Source organism: Glycine soja, chromosome 16, assembly GCF_004193775.1.
Source record: "Glycine soja cultivar W05 chromosome 16, ASM419377v2, whole genome shotgun sequence".
NCBI classification, from domain to species: domain Eukaryota; kingdom Viridiplantae; phylum Streptophyta; class Magnoliopsida; order Fabales; family Fabaceae; genus Glycine; species Glycine soja.
In genome coordinates this window covers 29,845,340-29,866,053 of record NC_041017.1, presented here as the reverse complement: position 1 = coordinate 29,866,053, position 20,714 = coordinate 29,845,340, and the positions used below count along the sequence as shown (strand labels likewise).

Sequence of the window (20,714 nt, the reverse complement as noted above, 5' to 3'; positions counted from 1 at the left end):
TCCACCCATTCCCTATTTCTTCAATTAAGGACGTCGTTCCCCACCCTTGCCTCCCATGGCCGACAACAACTCCTTCATTCCCAACCCTCATGAGCCATCCAAACCCCTTGCTTGCATCACTTTCACCAATGTCACCAAATTTCTTCCCAACAATTATCCTAATTGGAAACAACAAGTTGAAGCTCTCCTTGATGGCTATGATCTCCTCCAATATCCAGATGGATCTTTTCCTGCGCCGTCAGAAACGATCCTCACCGCTCCAACATCTTCGACGCCGACTCCGTCGGAAACGACCCCCACCACTGCATCACTTCCGGTAACAACTCAGAATCCTTCTTACCAAACCTGGCGTCGACAGGACCGCCTTATATATGGTGCTCTCCTCACCACTCTCTCTAATGAAGTGGTCTCCCTGGTGTCTCAAACCAAGACCTCGCATGATCTCTGGATCCTTCTCAAAAACACCTATACCAAAGCATCTCGCAAACCTTTTCTCGGCCGCTGTCAGTGGTGCAACATCAAAGGTCATGTTCTCTCTCAGTGCAAAACCTTCCAGCAGCAGTATCCTAGTGTCCCACCGCCACCTCGTAACTCTCCGGCTCACACTGGACAGGTTCAGGTCAATACTACAACTGTCGGCCCATCGCAACATGATTTTCTGTTTGACAGTGGAGCGACACATCACGTAACCAATGATCTCGATAATCTGGCGCTTCATCATCCGTACACTGGTCCTGACTCACTGCTTATGGGTAATGGTTCAGGTTTAAACATCACTCATTCTGGAACACTTTTACTTAATGATTTATCCTTGTCTAATGCTTTGTGTGTTCCTTCCATGAAACAAAAAATAATCTCTGTCTCTAAACTTACCCAACAAACCAACTCTGCTGTTGTTTTCCTGCCAAACTCTTTTTATGTGAAGGACTTGCAGACGGGTCACACAACCCATAAAGGCTCATGTGTGGATGGACTCTATCTCTGGCCCGCCACCTCACCCTCCGTCCATACGGTTCGAACAGAATCCTCTGCATCATGGCATCATAGGATTGGGCACCCTTCATCTTCTATTTTCAAATTTGTTCAGAAACATTTTTCCTTAGGCTCAAATAAATTTCCACAATCCGATTGTAACTCGTGTCAAATTAGCAAAAGTCATAAACTTCCATTCCATGAATCCACTCTTAAATCTTGTTATCCATTAGAAATAATTTTCTCTGATGTCTGGACTTCTCCTATTTTATCAATTGATGGTCTTCGCTATTATTGCATGTTTGTTGATCATTTTACTCGCTATATTTGGCTATATCCAATGAAACAAAAATCTGATGTGCAAACTATATTTCTCAAATTTAAATCGCTAGTTGAAAATTTCTATCATCACAAAATAAAAATTCTTTACATAGACAATGGTGGCGAATATATTGGTCTTCGCCCTTTTTAACTAAATCATGGTATAAGTCATCATACAACGCCACCTCATACACCTGAACATAATGGAATTTCAGAACGCCGGAATCGTCACATTGTTGAAACCGGTCTCTCTCTTCTCCATCACTCGGGCTTGCCCCTCACCTATTGGCCTCACGCCATGACCACCGCCGCTTATCTCATAAATCGCCTCCCAACTCCAATTCTTGGGTACCAATCACCCTATTCTAAATTGCTCAACATTAGTCCAGATTATCATAAGTTAAAGTGTTTTGGATGTTTGTGTTTTCCCTGGATTAAACCATATGCTAACCATAAACTTGCACCAAAGTCTGCTATGTGTGTTTTTGTAGGTTACTCGGCTGATCAACATGCATATTTGTGTCTCGATCCCACAACAGGAAGGATCTACACCTCTCGGCATGTGAAGTTCGTTGAATTTGAATTTCCGTTCAACTCCCTAGTAACTCACGCTAGTCCAAGTCTGGAGCAACAAATAGGCCCACTTCAACTCTCCATCTTACAACCCATGAACCCACCGGAAGATTCATCTCCTGCCCCTTCCTCCTCATCCATCACCAACTCCCCATATATGGCTCAGTCCTCCACCGAACCCACAAACCCCACTCAATCTCCTCCTCCAACCTCACAATCATCCCCGCAACTCTCTGCTCCACCACCCCAAACCATTGTCAACCCAAATGGAGGTGGGATCATCACTCGGTCTAAAAGCAACATTATCAAACCCATCCAAAAGCTTAATCTCCATGTCCAAGCCTCCTCTCCCATTGAACCCAACACCATCACCCAGGCCCTTCGCGACCCTAATTGGCGCTCAGCCATGCAAGCCGAATTTGATGCCTTACACCACAACAACACTTGGGATCTTGTCAGTCGGTCCTCTGATCAAAATTTGGTTGGCTGTAAATGGGTATTTCGAATCAAACGAAATCCAGACGGATCAATTGATCGTTACAAGGCTCGGTTAGTCGCCAAAGGGTTTCACCAACGCTCTGGTTGGGACTATACAGAAACTTTTAGCCCCATTGTTAAACCAGTGACCATTCGCATTGTCCTAACTCTTGCAGTTCGTCAAGGGTGGCCCATACGTCAGCTTGATGTCAACAATGCATTTCTTCAAGGGATACTTAAGGAGGAAGTCTTCATGATACAACCACCTGGTTTTGTCAACAAAAACTTTCCTGATCATGTTTGTCGCCTCAAAAAGGCACTCTATGGGCTGAAGCAAGCACCCCGCGCCTGGTATATGGAGCTTCATGTATTCCTGCTCTCTCTTGGTTTTGTCAATTCCACCGCAGATGCATCTCTTTTCATCTACCAAAAACCAGAGGTTACACTTTACTTATTAGTATATGTTGATGATATAATTATGACTGGAAATTCATCTGCAGAGCTGTCCAAACTCATTGCCACACTTGCTGCTCGGTTTTCGTTAAAAGATCTTGGATGTCTCAGTTATTTCTTGGGTGTCGAAGTAATTCCTTCCGCTGCAGGAATGTTTCTTTCACAAATGAAATATATCATTGATCTGCTACATAAATCAGGCATGACAAATACAAAACCAGCATTCACTCCTTTGTCAGCGAGTGTTCAATTACTTAAGGATTCTGGTGATCTCCTACCCTCTCCAAAGGAGTACCGCACACTGGTTGGAAGCCTTCAATACTTGAGTCTTACACGTCCAGACATCGCCTTCAGCACTAACAAACTCGCACAGTTCATGCAAAATCCAAGAACGGCGCATTGGTCTGCACTCAAATGAGTGCTCCGATATTTGGCGGGCTCTTGTGACAAAGGAGTCTTCATCTCAGCGACTGCTCCTTTGACCTTTGCCTACTCGGATGCTGATTGGGCTGGTGACAAGGATGATTATGTTTCAACCACTGGTTACTTGTTGTATCTCGGTAACACTCCCATCTCCTGGAGCTTCCGCAAACAACGTTCTGTTGCTCGATCATCAACTGAAGTAGAATACAAAGCCTTGGCTGACACGGCTAGTGAACTATTATGGGTTCTTTCCTTGTTCACAGAACTTGGTCACATGCCCACTGCCAATCCAGTCATATACTGTGACAATCTTGGTGCCACAAATCTCAGTGCTAATCCTGTCTTCCACTCTCGGATGAAACATATAGTCTTAGCCTACCACTTTGTCCGAGAACATGTTCAACATGGCAAGTTTCGAGTGTCTTTTGTGTCTACCGATGATCAACTTGCTGATATTCTAACAAAGCCTCTGCTTCGCCCTCGGTTCAAATCGCTACTGTCCAAGTTGCATCTCTCATCCAGATTATACAACTTGCGGGAGGATATCAATCATAATAATTAGTTTTCAATTCCTTTAATTATTTAGCCGTGCAAATTTGTGCAAATCTGTTATTTCCAATTCTGATTTGTTGAGAATTATTAGGAGATTGGTAGCTTGATTCACTACATATTAGGGTTGTTCACTTGTATATACATCACTGTAAACTAATATCAAATTGATGAATAAAAGTTACAAACTTATTCCTCTATATGTCCATTGTTTAATTAATTTTTTAATAACATAATTTGAGAATTTATTTTTTATTATATTTTTTTGTTGTATTTCACACGTTTAAATACAACATTAAAACAAACTTACACTATTTTTTTCACTTTTTTTTAACATGGTACAAAAATTAAGACTATTTTTTATTACTTCAAATATCTATTAAGAAAATAATGACCACAACAATTTTTTTAAACAAAATAATAGTCTTTTGTATAAATATTTCTAGAATCTTCAGACATATAGAAAGTGAATTGTATAACCTATGAAATAGTAATACATTTCCGACTTAATGACTTACATCAACATTACAAAAATTAACAATTTGTGATACATAATTTATTACCATAACAAATTATCTCTATTAGTTGATTTTTAATATATTATAATTTTTTCATAATCATATTCAAAATATTATTCTAAATAAATCTAATTGCTATGTCTTTTTTAAATGAATTATAAATTTTAGTTAATAATAAGAAAATGTTAAAAAATATGTTACCATCATTTCTCAATTTGAACAGAAAAATTTAAAAACTATAATCAAACACATTCATTTCCATACTTTAAAAAAGAAATGTTCCATAATTGACCCAATAGAATTTAAAAATAATTATTTATTTATCCATAACTCATGCTAATTTTTCTTTTATTTAGTACAAATATACGATATAAATATATTTATCCTTAATTTTTCTAAGTTCAAGATAACACATATTTTAATTTTAAGAAAAATATTTAATAGTATTTTAAAAATAATTTTCCTTATTTTGTTTAGTGAAGTAGGTTTTTTTTACAAAATTTGTAAAAATAAATGATTTCGTTACCATTGACCAAAAGGCCCAACAGATAGGCCAACATAATGCCAAATTGTTCTGAATAAAAAATAATAATAAATATAAACTATATAAACAGGCACCTGAACAAAGCAAAAGAATCAGTACACAAATAATTTTCTCATAACATTCTTACTAATAGGCCAACCAATTTAAAAAAAATAAGAAAGCCGGCCTATTATATTTAGAATCGAAGCAATCATCAACGACTACAACATTCAAAAACATGTGAAAAATCACTCATCACTGGTCACATTCATTGATTTTCCTTTAAAAGGCTGACTTTAAAACAAATCCTACTTTCAATCTTATATATAAGAAATAATTATTTAATTATTAAAATTAATAGAAATAATATTATAAATAAATAAATTATTATAGTACCTGAAAGTATAATCATTGTCACATTAATTTCTAAAATTAAGAAAATTTAAAATAGATTTTTGAAATTTCCAATTTTTCTATCAAAATATATAAACTTAACTTTTACAATCATTTAATCTCTAAACACATTTTAATTATTATCATTTAAGTTACATTTTTATAAAAAAATTAGACTAATGTGATCATACCAAATACTTTCAAAAACTAAAATAATATATACTATAAATAAAATACCCCTTTGTGCTTGATTTATTCAACTATCTAACCACTAATCATAAGGACTTAACTTTTCTATTATCCCTTTTTGAGTTAAATATTAACACAACTTTTAAAATTACGTTATTTTGAAGGAATAACACCCGGAACAGCTTAAAAAGCGAGTCAATTTCCTAACCATAGCCCCCATCATTTTGCACCCACATTCGACAATAATCCAAAGAATTTGGCTTTTCTGTTGTCACCAATTTCGATCCAAACAAGGAGAACTGCAACGAAACCAATATAATAATCAACAAAACCTTAAACCACGAAGAATAATAAACCAAAGAGATGTATATACTATATATATAGCAACACCTCCAAATTCCGAAACCGAGAGCTTTAGATCGCGAACTATAGCCCTTTGTGTCGGAGAAGAATACCCCGTCTGCAAAAAAATAAAATAAAAATAAAGAATAATTAAAAAAAAAATCAACCAAGCGTTTTCTTTTTTTTCCAATTCCTCTAGGTAAAGAAATGTGTATGAGGATTCCGAAGAGTATTACAAAAAATGAAAATGTTCAAGACAAATAATAAAAGAATATTTTAAAGCTTCACATAGATATAATAAGCTTGGTTGATAAAATTACATATCAGGGTTCAGCATTGAGTCCTTTTTTAATTTAGTCTAGAATGTGCTTACTAGGTATTTAGAAAATATTGATTGCATGTTGTTGGAGATGATACAATTTTAATTAAGAATTAAAGGAAAAGGTTAGCTCTAAACTTGAGCTTTGGAAATATACTTTGAATTTCTAATAATAAAAAAACCAAAGGATTTTCGATTGAGTATAGGTGAGACACAATATATGCATTGTAATTTTAATTTTTTTTTTAAAAAAAGAGGAAAATGACTTGAAAGTAAAAATAGGAGAAGTGGTTATATTACATGTTTCTAACTTCAAATATTTGAGATCCATATCATAAAATTATGAGAAAAAATTAATAAACATGTTACACGTGGAATACAAGTTGGAAGGTCAAAATGAAGAAAGGAAAAAAAAATGTTGTTATATTTTATCGGCATAAAAAACATTATTTGTGATTACAAACAACTTATCAAGTTCAAAAACAAATTTTTTATTATATTGTAATACATCTAACTATATTATAATGACAATTAATGTTAGATTTTAAAAGAACAAGGAAAAAAATATAGCGTGATTGAGAATGTTAATATTGATGTGCATACACACAACCAAGAATATGATATAAAAATAATTGTATATGGATAAATATTAGTATGACACCAAAAAAATCACTTAAAACATAGTAAAGAAAGTAGATTGTATAGTTTTTAGACTGAGAATAATTAAGAGAAGAAAGGGAGGAAGAAGATTATTTATGAAAATTGTTAAGAGACGTCTTATAATAAATAATATCCTTAAAAAATTTGGTCGTCGACCATGGCAAAGATATCATGGGATCTATGTAGAGGGAACAAGACTCACGTTGTTGCCTCCAAGCTAAAGAGAAAGAGAAAAGCTGATTGCAGGATGGGACAATGATAATACGAGAATTGTGGATAAAAGTAAATAATAAATTCTAAAGTATGCTAAAATGAATGATTATTTTGTTACCGAGAAGCCGAATTGGATGGGAACCAAGGCAACGACGATGACACAGAAGGGTAAGACATTGCTAAAATTGGGTTAAAATTTTATCGGTATAAACTATAAAGCCAAATTTTGACAACTTATCTTATTCTTATTTCATTTTTTAAATACAAATGAAAGGAAAAGTGGCATTTTTATTAATAAAAAAGAAAAATACTTTTTTAAATAAAATTTCTCCTTGAGAAATTCATTTTCTTATAGCAATGTTTCAACTGGTTTGAAACACATATAAGCTTCAAGGGGATTTTATCCTTCTAAACGAATTCATTAATCAAAATTTAGCCAACCAGCTAGAACCTATGGTTTGCACCTCTGCATTTCCACATCATTGTTTCACAATAACATACTTCTGATTGATGTTGCTTTATTGTTGAGCACCATAATCATTTTATTTCTTAATTTGATTACCCGACAATAAGAGAATCAGCCAAAACCAGGAAAGCAACCAGAATGTTATGCAATAATTCAAGTCATCAAGGTGAGTAACCAAGTCACTGGTTTACTTGGTGACCACGTTTACAATAGATGCCACTAGTAGTTTCTTCTTCCCTATGCCATGACAGAATACAATTCGTAATAGAAATAAACTCGATTTTAACAGCTACACTATGACTAGAAGTTTTTTGTTCTTGTCTTTCTCATTTTTTTGCTACTATATTTGTTTTATTTTCTTTGTACCAATAGCTTGTACAGTGAAAAAACACGATGCACTGATTCTTCTCCTTTCATTTGTTACAGAAAATTTGATACACAATAAAAATACAATGGACTACAAAAATACATGATACTGGTGGACTCGTCATTTAAATTTAAACATAATAGACTACCTCTGTGCTCTCCCAAAACATATATCTATCTGAAGGAAAACTGAATTTCTTCCAATGTTCTTCCCTTGGTCTCAGGAACCCACATTGCTATAAAAGCTATAGTAAAGGCAGCTACGACTGTGTAGATTGTAAATGTCCCTGTAGACAGACAAGTCAGCATTATTATATTGACAAAGATATAAGACATGAATTATACGAACACTCACCTCCACTGCTCCAATTCAAAAGCAAGTTAGCAGTCATCGTGATCCCCCACGAAATCAGCCAATTTCCCATTGTCGCTATGCTGCCAGCAAGGCCCTTTATATTCACTGGAAGTATCTGAAAAGCATTATTAAACAAGTTAGAAATTACCCACATATTCAATGAACACAATTAATAGTGTGGTTGGATTAGATAATTAATTTTTTTTCATGGTGAAGGCAAAGCAATAAACAGTTGCTTCTACTTATGATTTTATGGGATAAAATTGATTCTTTGATGTTATCCACAACTCAAGTTCCGCAACCATGATTCAATATCCAAAAGTGGCATGGTGCCATTAGAACCAAAAAGAAAAAAAACAAGGGAACCTGCAGGCATTAACTAGATAGTAAATAATGCAACAATTACTAGATCCTTCAGATGTTTTGCATACTAAGTATTTCATACCTCAGACATTATAAGCCAAGGGATGGGTCCCAGACCTAGAGAGAACCCAATCACCATAGCCTACAAAAATTGTTGATCAAACGGATGAGTGCTAGAAATCTTAAATTGCAAATTGTACAAAGAAGAAATCCCAACCAAGCCCAAGTAACATACCACGAGTCCAACAACAGAAACTATTCCCAAAATGCTGAATAAATGTGAATCCTCTGATACAACCCCCTGGTATCAATCAAATAAACTAGTTAAAATTATAGCTAATCTTCTGAAATTGAATTAAGATATTACCATTACTATTACCAACCTCCAGATAAAATGCTATAGAAACAATGAGAAGGCTAACTGTCATTACAGATGAGGATATCTGCAGAAGTGATAACAGATCTCAAATTTTATTGAACTTCATAACCATCTTTAGTATAATAGATATTAGAAAATGGTTACAAATGAATGAATTTTGCTTCATACTCACTATTAGAAGCAGCCTCCGGCCACTTTTGTCCACCAACCATGTGGAAATTCCAGTTGCTATGACCTGAAAAAGAAAGCTGATTACTAGAACTGAATTCACTATCATTATATTCACATGAAACATGATATGCAGTCTAGGCTTTATTATGCAACCTGAACGGCTCCAAGTCCAACTGTAGCAGCTTCGCTGGATGAAATTCCTGTTACAATAAGTCAAACACCAGATCAGGTGCAGTTCAAATCCTGGATGTATTACAGCTATCATCTAAAATCACAAATCAGTTACTGTTACTAAGTGCTGAAACTAAAACCCAAAAAAAAACTGTATATCAGAATTAACCATCTTTACATTCCTTTCAATCGAACACATCATTAGGACCAAAAATCTGAGACTCATTAAAATGAACTAATGAAGAGTTTAATGCCATTCAGATTTCAGATACAATTTTCAACATATAGTAACACCTCAAGCCATGTTATACTTCATGCACAGGAATTTTGAGTGTTTAAAATTTTCTTCACCCCACAGATTACTTAACACCAATCACCCTCGTCAGTCTCATCTTCCCACGTCCCCACCCTCCAAACCAAAAAAATAAAAAATAAAATTATCAACCCGATAAAATTCAGTTTAACTGCTGATAGATAGATCTATACCTGCATTTGCAAAGATGGTAGTTGAATAGAACAAAATTCCATTGATACCAGATAATTGCTGAAGAACAAGTAATCCAATACCAACCTGCAGGAGCTCAGTTAGCAAATAATGCTTGACCTTTTGGATAAATGACAATAAGTCATGCTTGGGAAGAGAGGGTTTAGAAAATCAGAACTTATACAGCATCATATTATACCATTAACGGGAACCAATATCTTTTCCTCTTGAGATCTGCAAATCGGATTGCAGCTCTTTTTCCCGTTGAAGCCACAGATCTCTAGAAAAGTAAAATGGTTAGCAGTGCATGTTTCTGAAATACATATTATAAAGCTATATACTTAACTGCACCTCACATATGCATCCTATCATGCATTTGGGTGGAAAATTTTAGCCACAATGATGAGCCAAAAAAATACCTTAATTTCATGTACTTCAACAGATATATCAGTGTCAAATCCTCGTAACACTTGCAAAGAAGTCTCAAACTCATCTATCATCCCCATCTTGGCCTACACTTCCCCGATTACCCACCAAACCAGGAAAATAAAATAAAAGAGAAGCAGAAAGATAATTAGCAAGAGTAGAATGAGTAGCCATCCTTCTTTTCTGGAAGGAACAAGTATTTTAACAAAGATTAAAAGTACAAAATTTGATCAGCATAATGAATAACATATCCATACCAACCATCTGGGGGATTCAGGTATGAAAAATAATCCAGGTATTAATACTGTACAAGGCAAAATTCCTGCAGCAAACATAAAATAGTTATTGTTATTACTTAGGTTGCAGAAACTGAGTACTGATATGCTCTACACACAAGGTTTTGAAAGATCAAACCATTATTTATTAAACCTCCTGTAGCTTTTTAAGAACATCATGTCTGTTTCATGCCATGTTGGACATGTCACACACTTTGAATACTTCTAACTGCATCTTATAATTTCTTTTACTTATATTTATCAAAGTATTACACTAATGCAAATAGGAATATCACTAAATTTGATAAATTGTAGAATTTTATTTTATCAGCAATAACTCATGCTCAAATTTACTCTGATTCCCTCTTCAGATTTAAAATTTGCATTTTTATGCTAATTTAATAAGGTTTATTATAGTTGTCAGCTTGTGCCGTGTTTCTTCAAGACCACAGGCCATATTCGTGCTTTCTATCCCCGATCAAATTTACTCCTGTATATCACGGTCAACTGTTTTTTATTTTATAAATATGGCTCCTCCCCTGTACACACATATTCCTTCTGTTCCTTTCTGTAAGAACTTAATGAAACTAATTTGTGACCAAGGTTTTTAATATTTTCATTTGTCTATCCGCAAGAGCTAAGCCAAGTAAATAATTAGCAATTTACCTAGAATTGCAAGGACTCTCCAGTTGACAAAAAGACCCAACAGATAAGCCAGCATAATGCCAATTGTAACAGAGAGCTGAGCCAGAAAAACTACAAAATTAATGAATAATAAACTTCAAATAAAAAAAAAAAAAAAACAGACTTGCATCAAGAAGCAACAATAAGGCTTCAACCTGGTTCACTGATCCAAGGCCACCTCTCAAGTTTTGAGGTGCAATCTCAGCTATATAAACAGGCACCTAAACAGAACAAAAGAACCAGTACACGGACCACTTTCACTCAGCATTCTTACCAAAAAGCCCAAGCAATAAAACTGATTAAGAGAGGTGATCAAGTTTACCACATAAGAGATAATCCCAACGCCAAAACCTTCCAACAACCTCCCCATATACAAAAACGAGGAATCCTATAAAAGCAACAACAAACAATGATTTACACATAGAGAAGGAGCCAGCCACTGTATCAAAATCAAACCACTCATACTTACTTTGGCAAAAGAAATAGCAAGCCACCCTATTATATTGGGGATCGCAGCAATCATCAATGACTGCAACATTCAAAAAACAGGCCAAAAATCACCAACCACTCTTCACATTCATAGATTTTCCTTTGAAAGACTGACTTCAAAACATGCACTACAAATGAATAAATCAATAAAATACCCCTTTGCGCCCGATGTATTCAGCTATCTGACCACTAGCTATAGCTCCCACCATTGCTCCCACATTAGACAAAGATCCAAAGAAAGAAAACTGCAGCGAACTAAACATATTAAGCACCAAAACCTTAAAAAACAAAAAATAACAAACCAGATAATTTACATATACAGCAAGACCTCCGAAATAGAGAGGTTTAGATCGCGAACTATAGCCCCTTGGGTTGGAGAAGAATACCCACACTGCGCCAAAAAAATTCAAAATAGTTAAAACTAATAATAAAACACTTCCTTTTAATCCAACTCCTTTACCAATAATAACAAACATCAACAAAAATCTTATCCAATAGATGATGTGGACAATATGAAACACACGCGATTTGGGCTCGATCAAATCTAAATTCTCAAGATATTATCCTACTCCCTTTTTTTGGTACATACACTAGAGGCAATTACTACGGACAGCAACGAAGTTCTACTTTAACGCTGTTGTATACTAGAACTCGAATTCAATATCACTGTTTAAGCAGGAAATTATCTAATCCCTCGCTGATAAATCTGATGATTGTCGTAAAATCAAGTATATGCATATAACAAATACTACAAATCAGAAAAACCTCAATGACTATTGGTGCATTTTATTCTCTAAAGTGCATCTTCTTCGTTTTCTCTTACCGTGAAGCCGAATTGAATGGGACCCAAGGCGACGATGAGGACGCAGAAGAGGACGGAAACGGCGCCGTCGCGGATAACCTGAGTGGAGGATCCCATGATGCTGGACTGCCTGGAACCCATCTTGTACCAACTCCCTGTGTGGAGGAACGGTTTCTGAAGATCCCTCGCATCGCCACTCTCTTCCATTCTCACACACACGCACTCAAACCCAACCACTACGAGGACATGAAAACTGAAATATCTTTTATTTGTAGGCAGAAGGTGTTTGTAAAAATGTCCCAAGGGGAGGGAGTTTTGGTTTTGATTGTGCTGCTGAGCTGTGACGATTGTTGTCGCTTGCGTTGCGAGATTGGAAGGGTCACGTTTCGATGCTTAATTAATTTTATCTGTTCGGTCCACCAGTCAGAGGAATTATGATTGGTTTATGAACGGAAACGCAAAAGGGTTTGGAGTTTTTAAAATTAAACTTAAAATATCTAGCGTGTGGTGTTGGGGCGGTGAGTGAAGTGGTGACCTCACTGACACTGTTGTTTTGGATTTTTCCAGCGACCGAGCTCAATAATTGACGGTTGAGTGCTGCAACTGGTAACAAACCTAAAACTAAAAACCTGGCCAGGGAAGTACCAGTTCCCATCTTGTGAAATGTGGTTGCTTTGATTAACATGACTGGCAGATGAAACGCGTTGTTGTCCATTCAGCACGAGGAGAATGCGAAAACTATTTTGTCTGATTATCTTTTTTATTGCTGTTTTATTATGTCTTAATATTTCATTTGTGGAAACCCTAATTTTGATAACGCTGCTGGTTAGGATATAGATAATGTTTAACAAAATTGGTTGAAAAATTAATTTTGGTAAAATGATTTGTAACTGAAAAATGTAAAATTACATTATCTCCAATAGAAAATATTTAAAACAAAAAGTATTAAGTATTAAAAAAAAAGAGAATAAATAAAAAGTTAGAAATTAATTGTTTTAAAAAATATTATTTCAAGTAACGTTTCAAAAAAAAATAAAAATTATTATAAAAAAACTTCTTTACTAAACAATCAAACAAGTTTTTTAGTTAATAAAAAAATTAACTGAAATTTCTTGTTAAACACTCTCTATATGATAGTATGACATAGGTAGAGATTTAGATGATTTGTGTAGTGTGAGATTTAAGTTTAAATTTCAGTATCATGGTTATGAAAAAAAATGCTAAATGGTTCTAACTAAGTTGGTTAAGAAAGATATATGAATTATTACAAATACTATCATAATTAAGTATGACCAGATTCTTTGTAGAGATGAAATGTTTTGGTTTTACAAGTCACGGGAGAACTGGTGAAATATGGGAATAAAAACACTAAATCCTTTCACACTCAAACAATTATTTAGAGGAGAAGAATAAAGTCACAAGGTTATTTATTGATGGTGTGTGGTGTACAGATGCAAACCTTGTCAAGAAAGAAGCATTGAATTTCTACCAAAAGCTCTTTTAATCCATTGTTTGGTATATTCTGAGATGTGACAATGTCTCTCATATTCCTAAATTTGATGACATAGTGCAAGAATCTGTTGTGCCACCAGTGTCCCTTAGGGAAGTAAAAGATGCTCTCTTTGTTATGAACCCCTACAAAGCACCAAGATTTGATGGTTTCTAGCAAATCTTCTTTATAACCTATTTGCATCATATCAAGCAAGACATCTAGGACTTGGTATCTAATATCTTTTCTTCAGGTATAATTCCACCTCAACTTGTTGAAATTGTGATTGTCCCTATTCCTAAATCAAATAGTCCTACCATTATCAGGGATTTCAAGCCAATTAGTTTGTGTAATGTGTTGTTCATGCTTGTATCCAAAGTTCTTGTTAACTGGATACAACCTCATTTGGATGTTATAGTTGGGCCACTTCAGAGTTTTTTTTACCAAAATGGGGTACATGTGATAATGCTATTATTACCCAAGAGATTGTCCACCATATGCACAAGAAGATAGGTAAGACTGGTTTTATCATGTTTAAAATTGATTTTGAAAAAGCTTATGATAGAGTTGATTGGAGCTTCTTGAGGAAGACTCTTTGTGAATTTGGCTTCCCTACCAAGATTGTTGATTTGATTATGAATTGTACCACTGAGGAAGACTTTTTGTATCCCTTTTTTTCTTCTCGCCATGATCATCGTCAGGGAGATCCTATGTCATTGTACCTATTCTTATTTTGTATGGAGAAGCAGGGCCTTCTCATCCAAGATAAGGTGAGTGATGGCCATTGGTAGTTAGTATCTATCTCTAGGAATGGATCCAAGATATCACATTTCTACTTTGTCAATGATTGTTTGTTGTTTACAAAAGCAATTGTTTCTCAGGTAAAGTTGGTACAAGATGTTCTCAGAGGGTTTTTCCTTGCCTATGGTCTTAAGGTGAATGTTCATAAATCAAACTTCTTTGCCTCCAAGAATGTTTCTCGAAGTCAAATCCAGAAATTTGTCTATATTCTTAATTTTTAGCGCACTCATCACCCTAGTAAATATCTAGGCTTTCCTTTGATCACTAGTAAGACTAAAAAGGCATATTTTGCTTTCCTACTGGATAGAGTGAATAGTCGCATAATTGGTTGGAAGAGTAAACTTCTTAATTGTGCTGGAAGAGTTACTCTTGCTAACTCAGTCTTGCCAGCTATCCCCTTTTATATGATGCAGAACTTATGGATTCCCCAAGGTATCTGTGATACTATTGATTCCAGAATTAGGTGTTTTATTTGGGGTGGTAACCACAACCATTGGGTTGACTGGGGCACTATCTCTAAGTCTCGACAACATGGTGGCTTGAGTGTTCACAAATGTAAACAAGTGAATATTGCTTTGTTAGGTAAGCATGTGTAGGTGCTTATGCAAGATCTGAACAAACTATGGGTCAAAATCCTCAATGAGAAATACGTGCACAACTCAAATGTGTGCAATCTCAATGTGTCTAAGGGTTGTTCCTATTCATGGTCCTCTATTATGAAAGGCTTGTCTACTCTTAGATCTGGGTTCTATATTCAAATACGTGATGGGTCTTCTTCCCTTTGGTTCAAACCATGGCTTTATGGGGATACTTTGTATAGTGGAGTTGAGGATATTCATGAAAGGGATCTTCATCTGCGAGTTTGTGATGTATACTTTGATGGTGAATTGCATCTTGATGTTTTAACCACTAGCATTCTTGGTCATATTTGGGATAAACTCCTAGTCTTGTTCCTTGACTATACGATGCCAGATACTATCACTTGGAGTCATTCCTCTTCTGGGGAGTATGATACCAAATCCGCTTATGTGTGGTTAAACCATGAGCCCGCTGGTCATTTTAACTCTACATAATACTGGTTTTAGCTTTGGAAAACCAAGCTTCCTAAGAACATGATAGCACCAGCAACAGAGGGAGCAAGGAAGACATCTCACGTAAAGCTGCATGCATGGCCATTAGTGAGTTAGCACGGCTGTTAGTTAGTTACGAGATGTTAGTTTGTTGTAATGGCACTGCAAAGTAGTTACGCATTGTAGCAGTTCGAGCACAATTGTATATAAAGGCTTGGCTTACATGAATAAAAAGCAGAGAAATATTCCAAGAAAAGCTTAGTTTAGTAGGAGGGACCTTGACCTCGAACCAAGGCATTTCATCTTCTTCCTCTCGCTCATAACAATTGGTCCGACCTGTCGCCCATGGCTGCCTTCCATGGCTGCCACTCGCTGTACAGAGCTTCCATGGACGCCTTCCATAGCTGCCACTCGCCAAAGGAAGCTTCCATGGCTGCCGAGGACCGCCTTGAGGCCGCCTTGGCCAACCTTGCTGCCCGCTCAACGCCGCCTCGAATCCTCACTGGATGCCTTTCTCCTAAGATTGCCTCGGCGACTCGGCCACCACTACCCTTCTTCCTCCCTGCAATCACCACCGTCGCTGCCCTTGCTGTTCAAGCCAACTCCGTCACCCACGCTTACCGCACCCACGACCATGCCAACTCCGCCGCTACCCCCGCTGCTCACGAAAGCCCCGTCCTCCTCCGCACAACCACACCCACGTCAGCTCCGCCTCCCTTGGCTGTTTTCCGCCATCCCAAACTCAAAACAGTCGCACCCATAGCTCCGCTGCCGCTTCCTCGCTTTCATTTGAACAACCGCCACATCCGGCTCAATCATCCATTGCCTTTATCACTCCGCACCGCCCACCGTTGTTACCGCCACGTCCATTGTCGCGACATCCCTTACAGCAATGACATCATCCTACTTGATGATGCTGCCGTCAAGCATCAGATTCGTCCGCCGCCACACCCGCCACCACATCCAAAATACACCCTCACCATGTTCCACTACTCTATGTTACGCCCTCACCATGGTTCTTTGGAGTTACCAACCTCTTCCCTCCCACTAGACACGTTCTATAATCAACCAATAATGAAACCTTTAACCATTCTTCACTCCCACATGGATTCCTCAACTAATCCACCAACTCGTTTTGTCTTAATGCAATGGGTGGGTCTTGCGCCGGAAGCGTCCACTTGGGAGAAATGGGATGATTTTTGTCACTCCCATCACTTTGAGGACAAGGTGATTTTCCTTGGGTGGGATAATGATAGCACCAGCAGCAGAGGAAGCAAGGAAGACATCTCACATAAAGCTGCATGCATGACCATTAGTGAGTTAGCACGGTTGTTAGTTAGTTAGTTACGAGATGTTAGTTTGTTGTAACAGCACTGCAAAGTAGTTACGCATTGTAGCAGTTTGAGCATAATTGTATATAAAGGCTTGGCTTACATGAATAAAACGCAGAGAAATATTCCAAGAAAAGCTTAGTTTAGTAGGAGGGACCTTGATCTCGAATCAAGGCATTTCATCTTCTTCCTCTCGCTCATAACAGAACATTAAACACTTCCTTCGGTTAACCTATAGGGGAAGCCTTTCGACTAACTTATTTCGCTTTATGCAACATATTTCCTTTGATTTTCTTCTTCCTCTTGCTCATAACAGAACATTAAACACTTCCTTCGGTTAACCTATACGGGAAGCCTTTCGACTAACTTATTTCGCTTTATGCAACATATTTCCTTTGATTTTTCTTGTTTTATGTGTGGAGAAACTATAGAAACGTGAATCCACACTCTACGTGATTGCCCCTTTGCTATGGCACATGGTACACATAGATTCAGAACCAACTTTCTGCACCATGGATGCTGCCTTATGGTTACATAAGCACATCCAAGGAAGTAATCACATGTTGGTCAATATGGCCTAATCATAATGAAAGTGTTTTCAACGACAATAATTGGCCATCATGGAACATTCATAATCAGATCCTGACATTGCTAGTTTCAACATAGAAGGCTCAAATGAAACCTCAAAGCGTACCGACGTCTACCTTGGTTAGATGGATTCCACTGCCACCCCAATTCGTTAAGGTTAATACAAATGGTAGTTCTTTTGGTAATCCTGGGCCTTCTGGGTTTGGGGGTGTGATTCGGGATAGCTTGGGTCACTAGCTATTAGGTTTCTATAGTAGTTGCGGTTTCTCCAATAACACAATAGTCAAGCTGTATGCTATCTACTATGGGCTTAAAACAATAGAGGAAGCAAGTTATCCTCAAGTCATTTATGAGTGAGACTCTACCACTACTCTCAAATTTATCTTTGAAGGAGTTGTGATATATCATCCTCATGCTACAATCATTGCTGCAATTCGTTCCCTGATACACACCAATTGGAATCTCACTCTCAATCAAACGCTAAGGCAAGGAAACACAGTTGCTAACTATTTGGCTAAGGAAGGAGCAAAATCTATAGCTCAATTCTCGTCCTTGCATGCTTGTCCTGCTGGTCTTTATCATAGTGTTGCTACAGATGTAGTGGGAACAATGTACCCTAGGCAATAACCTCTTGTTGTTTGTTTTTTTCTTGCTTTTGTTTTTTTAATGCTTTCTTACTAAAAAAAAAAACCTCTCATAATTGTTTTTAATTTTTATGGATTTAAAGAATTAAGAATCCTCTGGGTGCAAATGCTAAAAAGTTTTTATTCTTAATTTATTTTTATATATTTTTAATTATAAAAATAACATCTTTTTGTTTTAAATATCTATTCAAAGTTCTTTTATGTTTTTTATTTAACTGGTTCATATATAAAAATACAAGCGTGAGGACCTTTTAAACAATTTTGATAAGTATTTATGTAAAAGGGTTAAACTAAGCATATGTGATTAAATAATGTGCAATCTTTTTGTATTTTTTAATTTTTAATTTCTTATTTTCTTGTTTTTTTTTTCAATTTGTTGTATCATATTGGATGCTAAAAATTAATGGTGTAAGCAAATCGGACTTAATATGTATTTTTTTTTAATTTAATTCAATTAGATTTTTATAGATTGAATTTAATCATTTAATTGATTTTAGTTTATATGGGGTAATTGTTTAATTATTTTACCAAAAAGGGTTAATTATTTTTGTAATTTATTATATGGGAATAAATTTCAAATTAATATTTACAAAGGAGTAAGTGGTAGGATATTTTATAATTTTTTAAAACAAAGTCGTAAATTAGTTTATGATTTTTTTACTTTTTTATTAAAGTCGTTAAAAAGTAATGATTTTCAATTTTTTAATTATGACTTTGAAGCTGTTAATTGATTTACAATCTCAAAGTATTTTTATTTTTTTAAAATAGTTATTAAAAGTTGTAAATTGATTTATGACTTTAAAGTCATAATATTTTAAAATTAATTTTTAATGAATTTAAATTATTTTTAATTTATAGTTTTAGTTAATATTTTGTATACATTTAATATTTTTTATATTGTTTTATTTAATGAATTTTTTTATTAATGTTAAAGATTATTATTTATTTTGTGTCCATATTACAAGACCATTTACTAGTCACATTTAGTAAGAAACGTTCATGTAATAATTGTCTATACAAAACAAGTTGACAATATGTATTGTTTTTACTTTTTAATTTTATGCTCTATTTAATTTGTATTATTTATTTTATATTAATGATTGATGTTATTTTTATTTTAACAACTATATTACTAAATTATTTTATGTTGTTAATAATAAAATAGTTTTATCATATAAAATTAATTATTAATATTATATAAAATTATTAATTTACTTAATGATAACTATAAAAATTAATTAAAAATTTTAAGAATAATTTAATATTATTTGATAAATTTTAAGTTAATATTATTTGTTAATATTAGTAACAAAAATATCAAAAACATTGAACCAAAAATTAAAATTAAAACTAATTTAAATTTGTTAAAATTAATTTTTAAAAAATATCACGACTTTGAAATTGTAAATCAATTTATGACTTCTAATAAACATTTAAAAAAATTAAATATTTATGACTTCAAAGTCGTAATTATAAAAAATAAAAAATCATTTACTTTTTTACGACTTCAATAAAAAAGAAGAAAAAAATAAAAGTTATAAATTAATTTATGACTTTATCTTCAAAAGTCATAGGATAGCCTATGACTTACCTCCTTCTAGGTATTAATTAGAAATTTACTCCCATTTGGTAAATTACAAAAAATAATTTCTCCAATTTGGTAACTTTTCCTGAGATCTAAGCTTTTATGAAAGAAAAAAAATATAAAAGTTGGTGGCTTTAGGAGTTAGGGTTGGACAACCATAAAGAAGATGAGGGAGAGAAGAGAAAGTGAAGGCTCTTAAAAGTTACAGTTAGGATTATCAAGAAAATCAAACCCAAATGAACCCGATATACCCAAACAAGAAAACGGGTAAAACGGTCTATTTGAAATGGGTTATTGGGTGTTTGGATTGAAAATTTTGGATTAATATAGGTTTTTATAGTTGGTTACATGGTATGAGTTTTTATAGTCGATTACGATGTGGAATTTTCAACTTATTGGTGCCCAATTTCAACCCAAGATATTAACATTTTTCACATAAAACCCTACATATAAAAGCTTTGCTTACATTGTGGCTTTCATTCCCTTTGAGGTGCAACTCCATTGTGCCTTTCTCTCTCAAGTGTTGTCTAGTTCTTTCTTACCTAAACCCTAGAACTACTATCAAGTCTCATTCCCTATTCCGTCTGGTTCCTTCCATCTTTTTTCCTTTAACCATTTCATCTCCTTCCTCTAAACCATTCTTTCCTTCTCATTCCTCTTTCTCTTCTCTCACTTTCATTCTTGTAGCATTTTCTTTTCTTATTTTTTTTTACTTTAATCTTTATTAATTGCATTTGATGTTTTTGCATAGGTTCGAAAGGAAGCCTCTAAACATTGATGTTGTAACACCTATAATTCTCCATGATTGTGAATTAACTTGATTGAAATATAACATTAAGGAAAAAAACAA

At 35.0% G+C, this 20,714-nt stretch overlaps 1 protein-coding gene across 2 annotated transcripts; it reads right to left on the bottom strand.

Moving 5' to 3' along the window:
* Nucleotides 1–7,516: 7,516 nt before the first annotated feature.
* Nucleotides 7,517–13,008, bottom strand: LOC114390761 (sugar transporter ERD6-like 6). Of its 2 annotated transcripts, none has more exons than XM_028351638.1 (18): nt 12,378–13,008; nt 11,883–11,945; nt 11,710–11,799; nt 11,535–11,594; nt 11,388–11,453; nt 11,221–11,286; nt 11,048–11,123; nt 10,364–10,428; nt 10,100–10,192; nt 9,880–9,960; nt 9,683–9,767; nt 9,179–9,225; nt 9,027–9,089; nt 8,859–8,918; nt 8,711–8,776; nt 8,558–8,617; nt 8,113–8,227; nt 7,517–8,044 (listed from the first exon to the last, which is right to left on the bottom strand). In XM_028351638.1, the coding sequence occupies exons 1-18, from the start codon at nt 12,561–12,563 to the stop codon at nt 7,932–7,934; spliced, it is 1,455 nt and encodes a 484-aa protein (XP_028207439.1). In that variant the 5' UTR covers nt 12,564–13,008; the 3' UTR covers nt 7,517–7,931. The 2 variants fall into 2 exon arrangements, with proteins under 2 accessions (XP_028207439.1, XP_028207440.1); XM_028351639.1 differs by having other exon boundaries at nt 11,869–11,945; nt 12,378–13,007.
* Between the last annotated feature and the right edge of the window lie 7,706 nt (nt 13,009–20,714).

Coding starts and splice junctions, on each gene's coding strand:
- LOC114390761 (XM_028351638.1), bottom strand. CDS start 12,563: ATGGAAGAGAGTGGCGATGCGAGGGATCTTCAGAAACCGTTCCTCCAC. Junction 8,919..9,026: donor GCCGGAGGCTGCTTCTAATA/GTGAGTATGAAG, acceptor TCACTTCTGCAG/ATATCCTCATCTGTAATGAC. Junction 8,228..8,557: donor CTTGGCTTATAATGTCTGAG/GTATGAAATACT, acceptor AATGCTTTTCAG/ATACTTCCAGTGAATATAAA.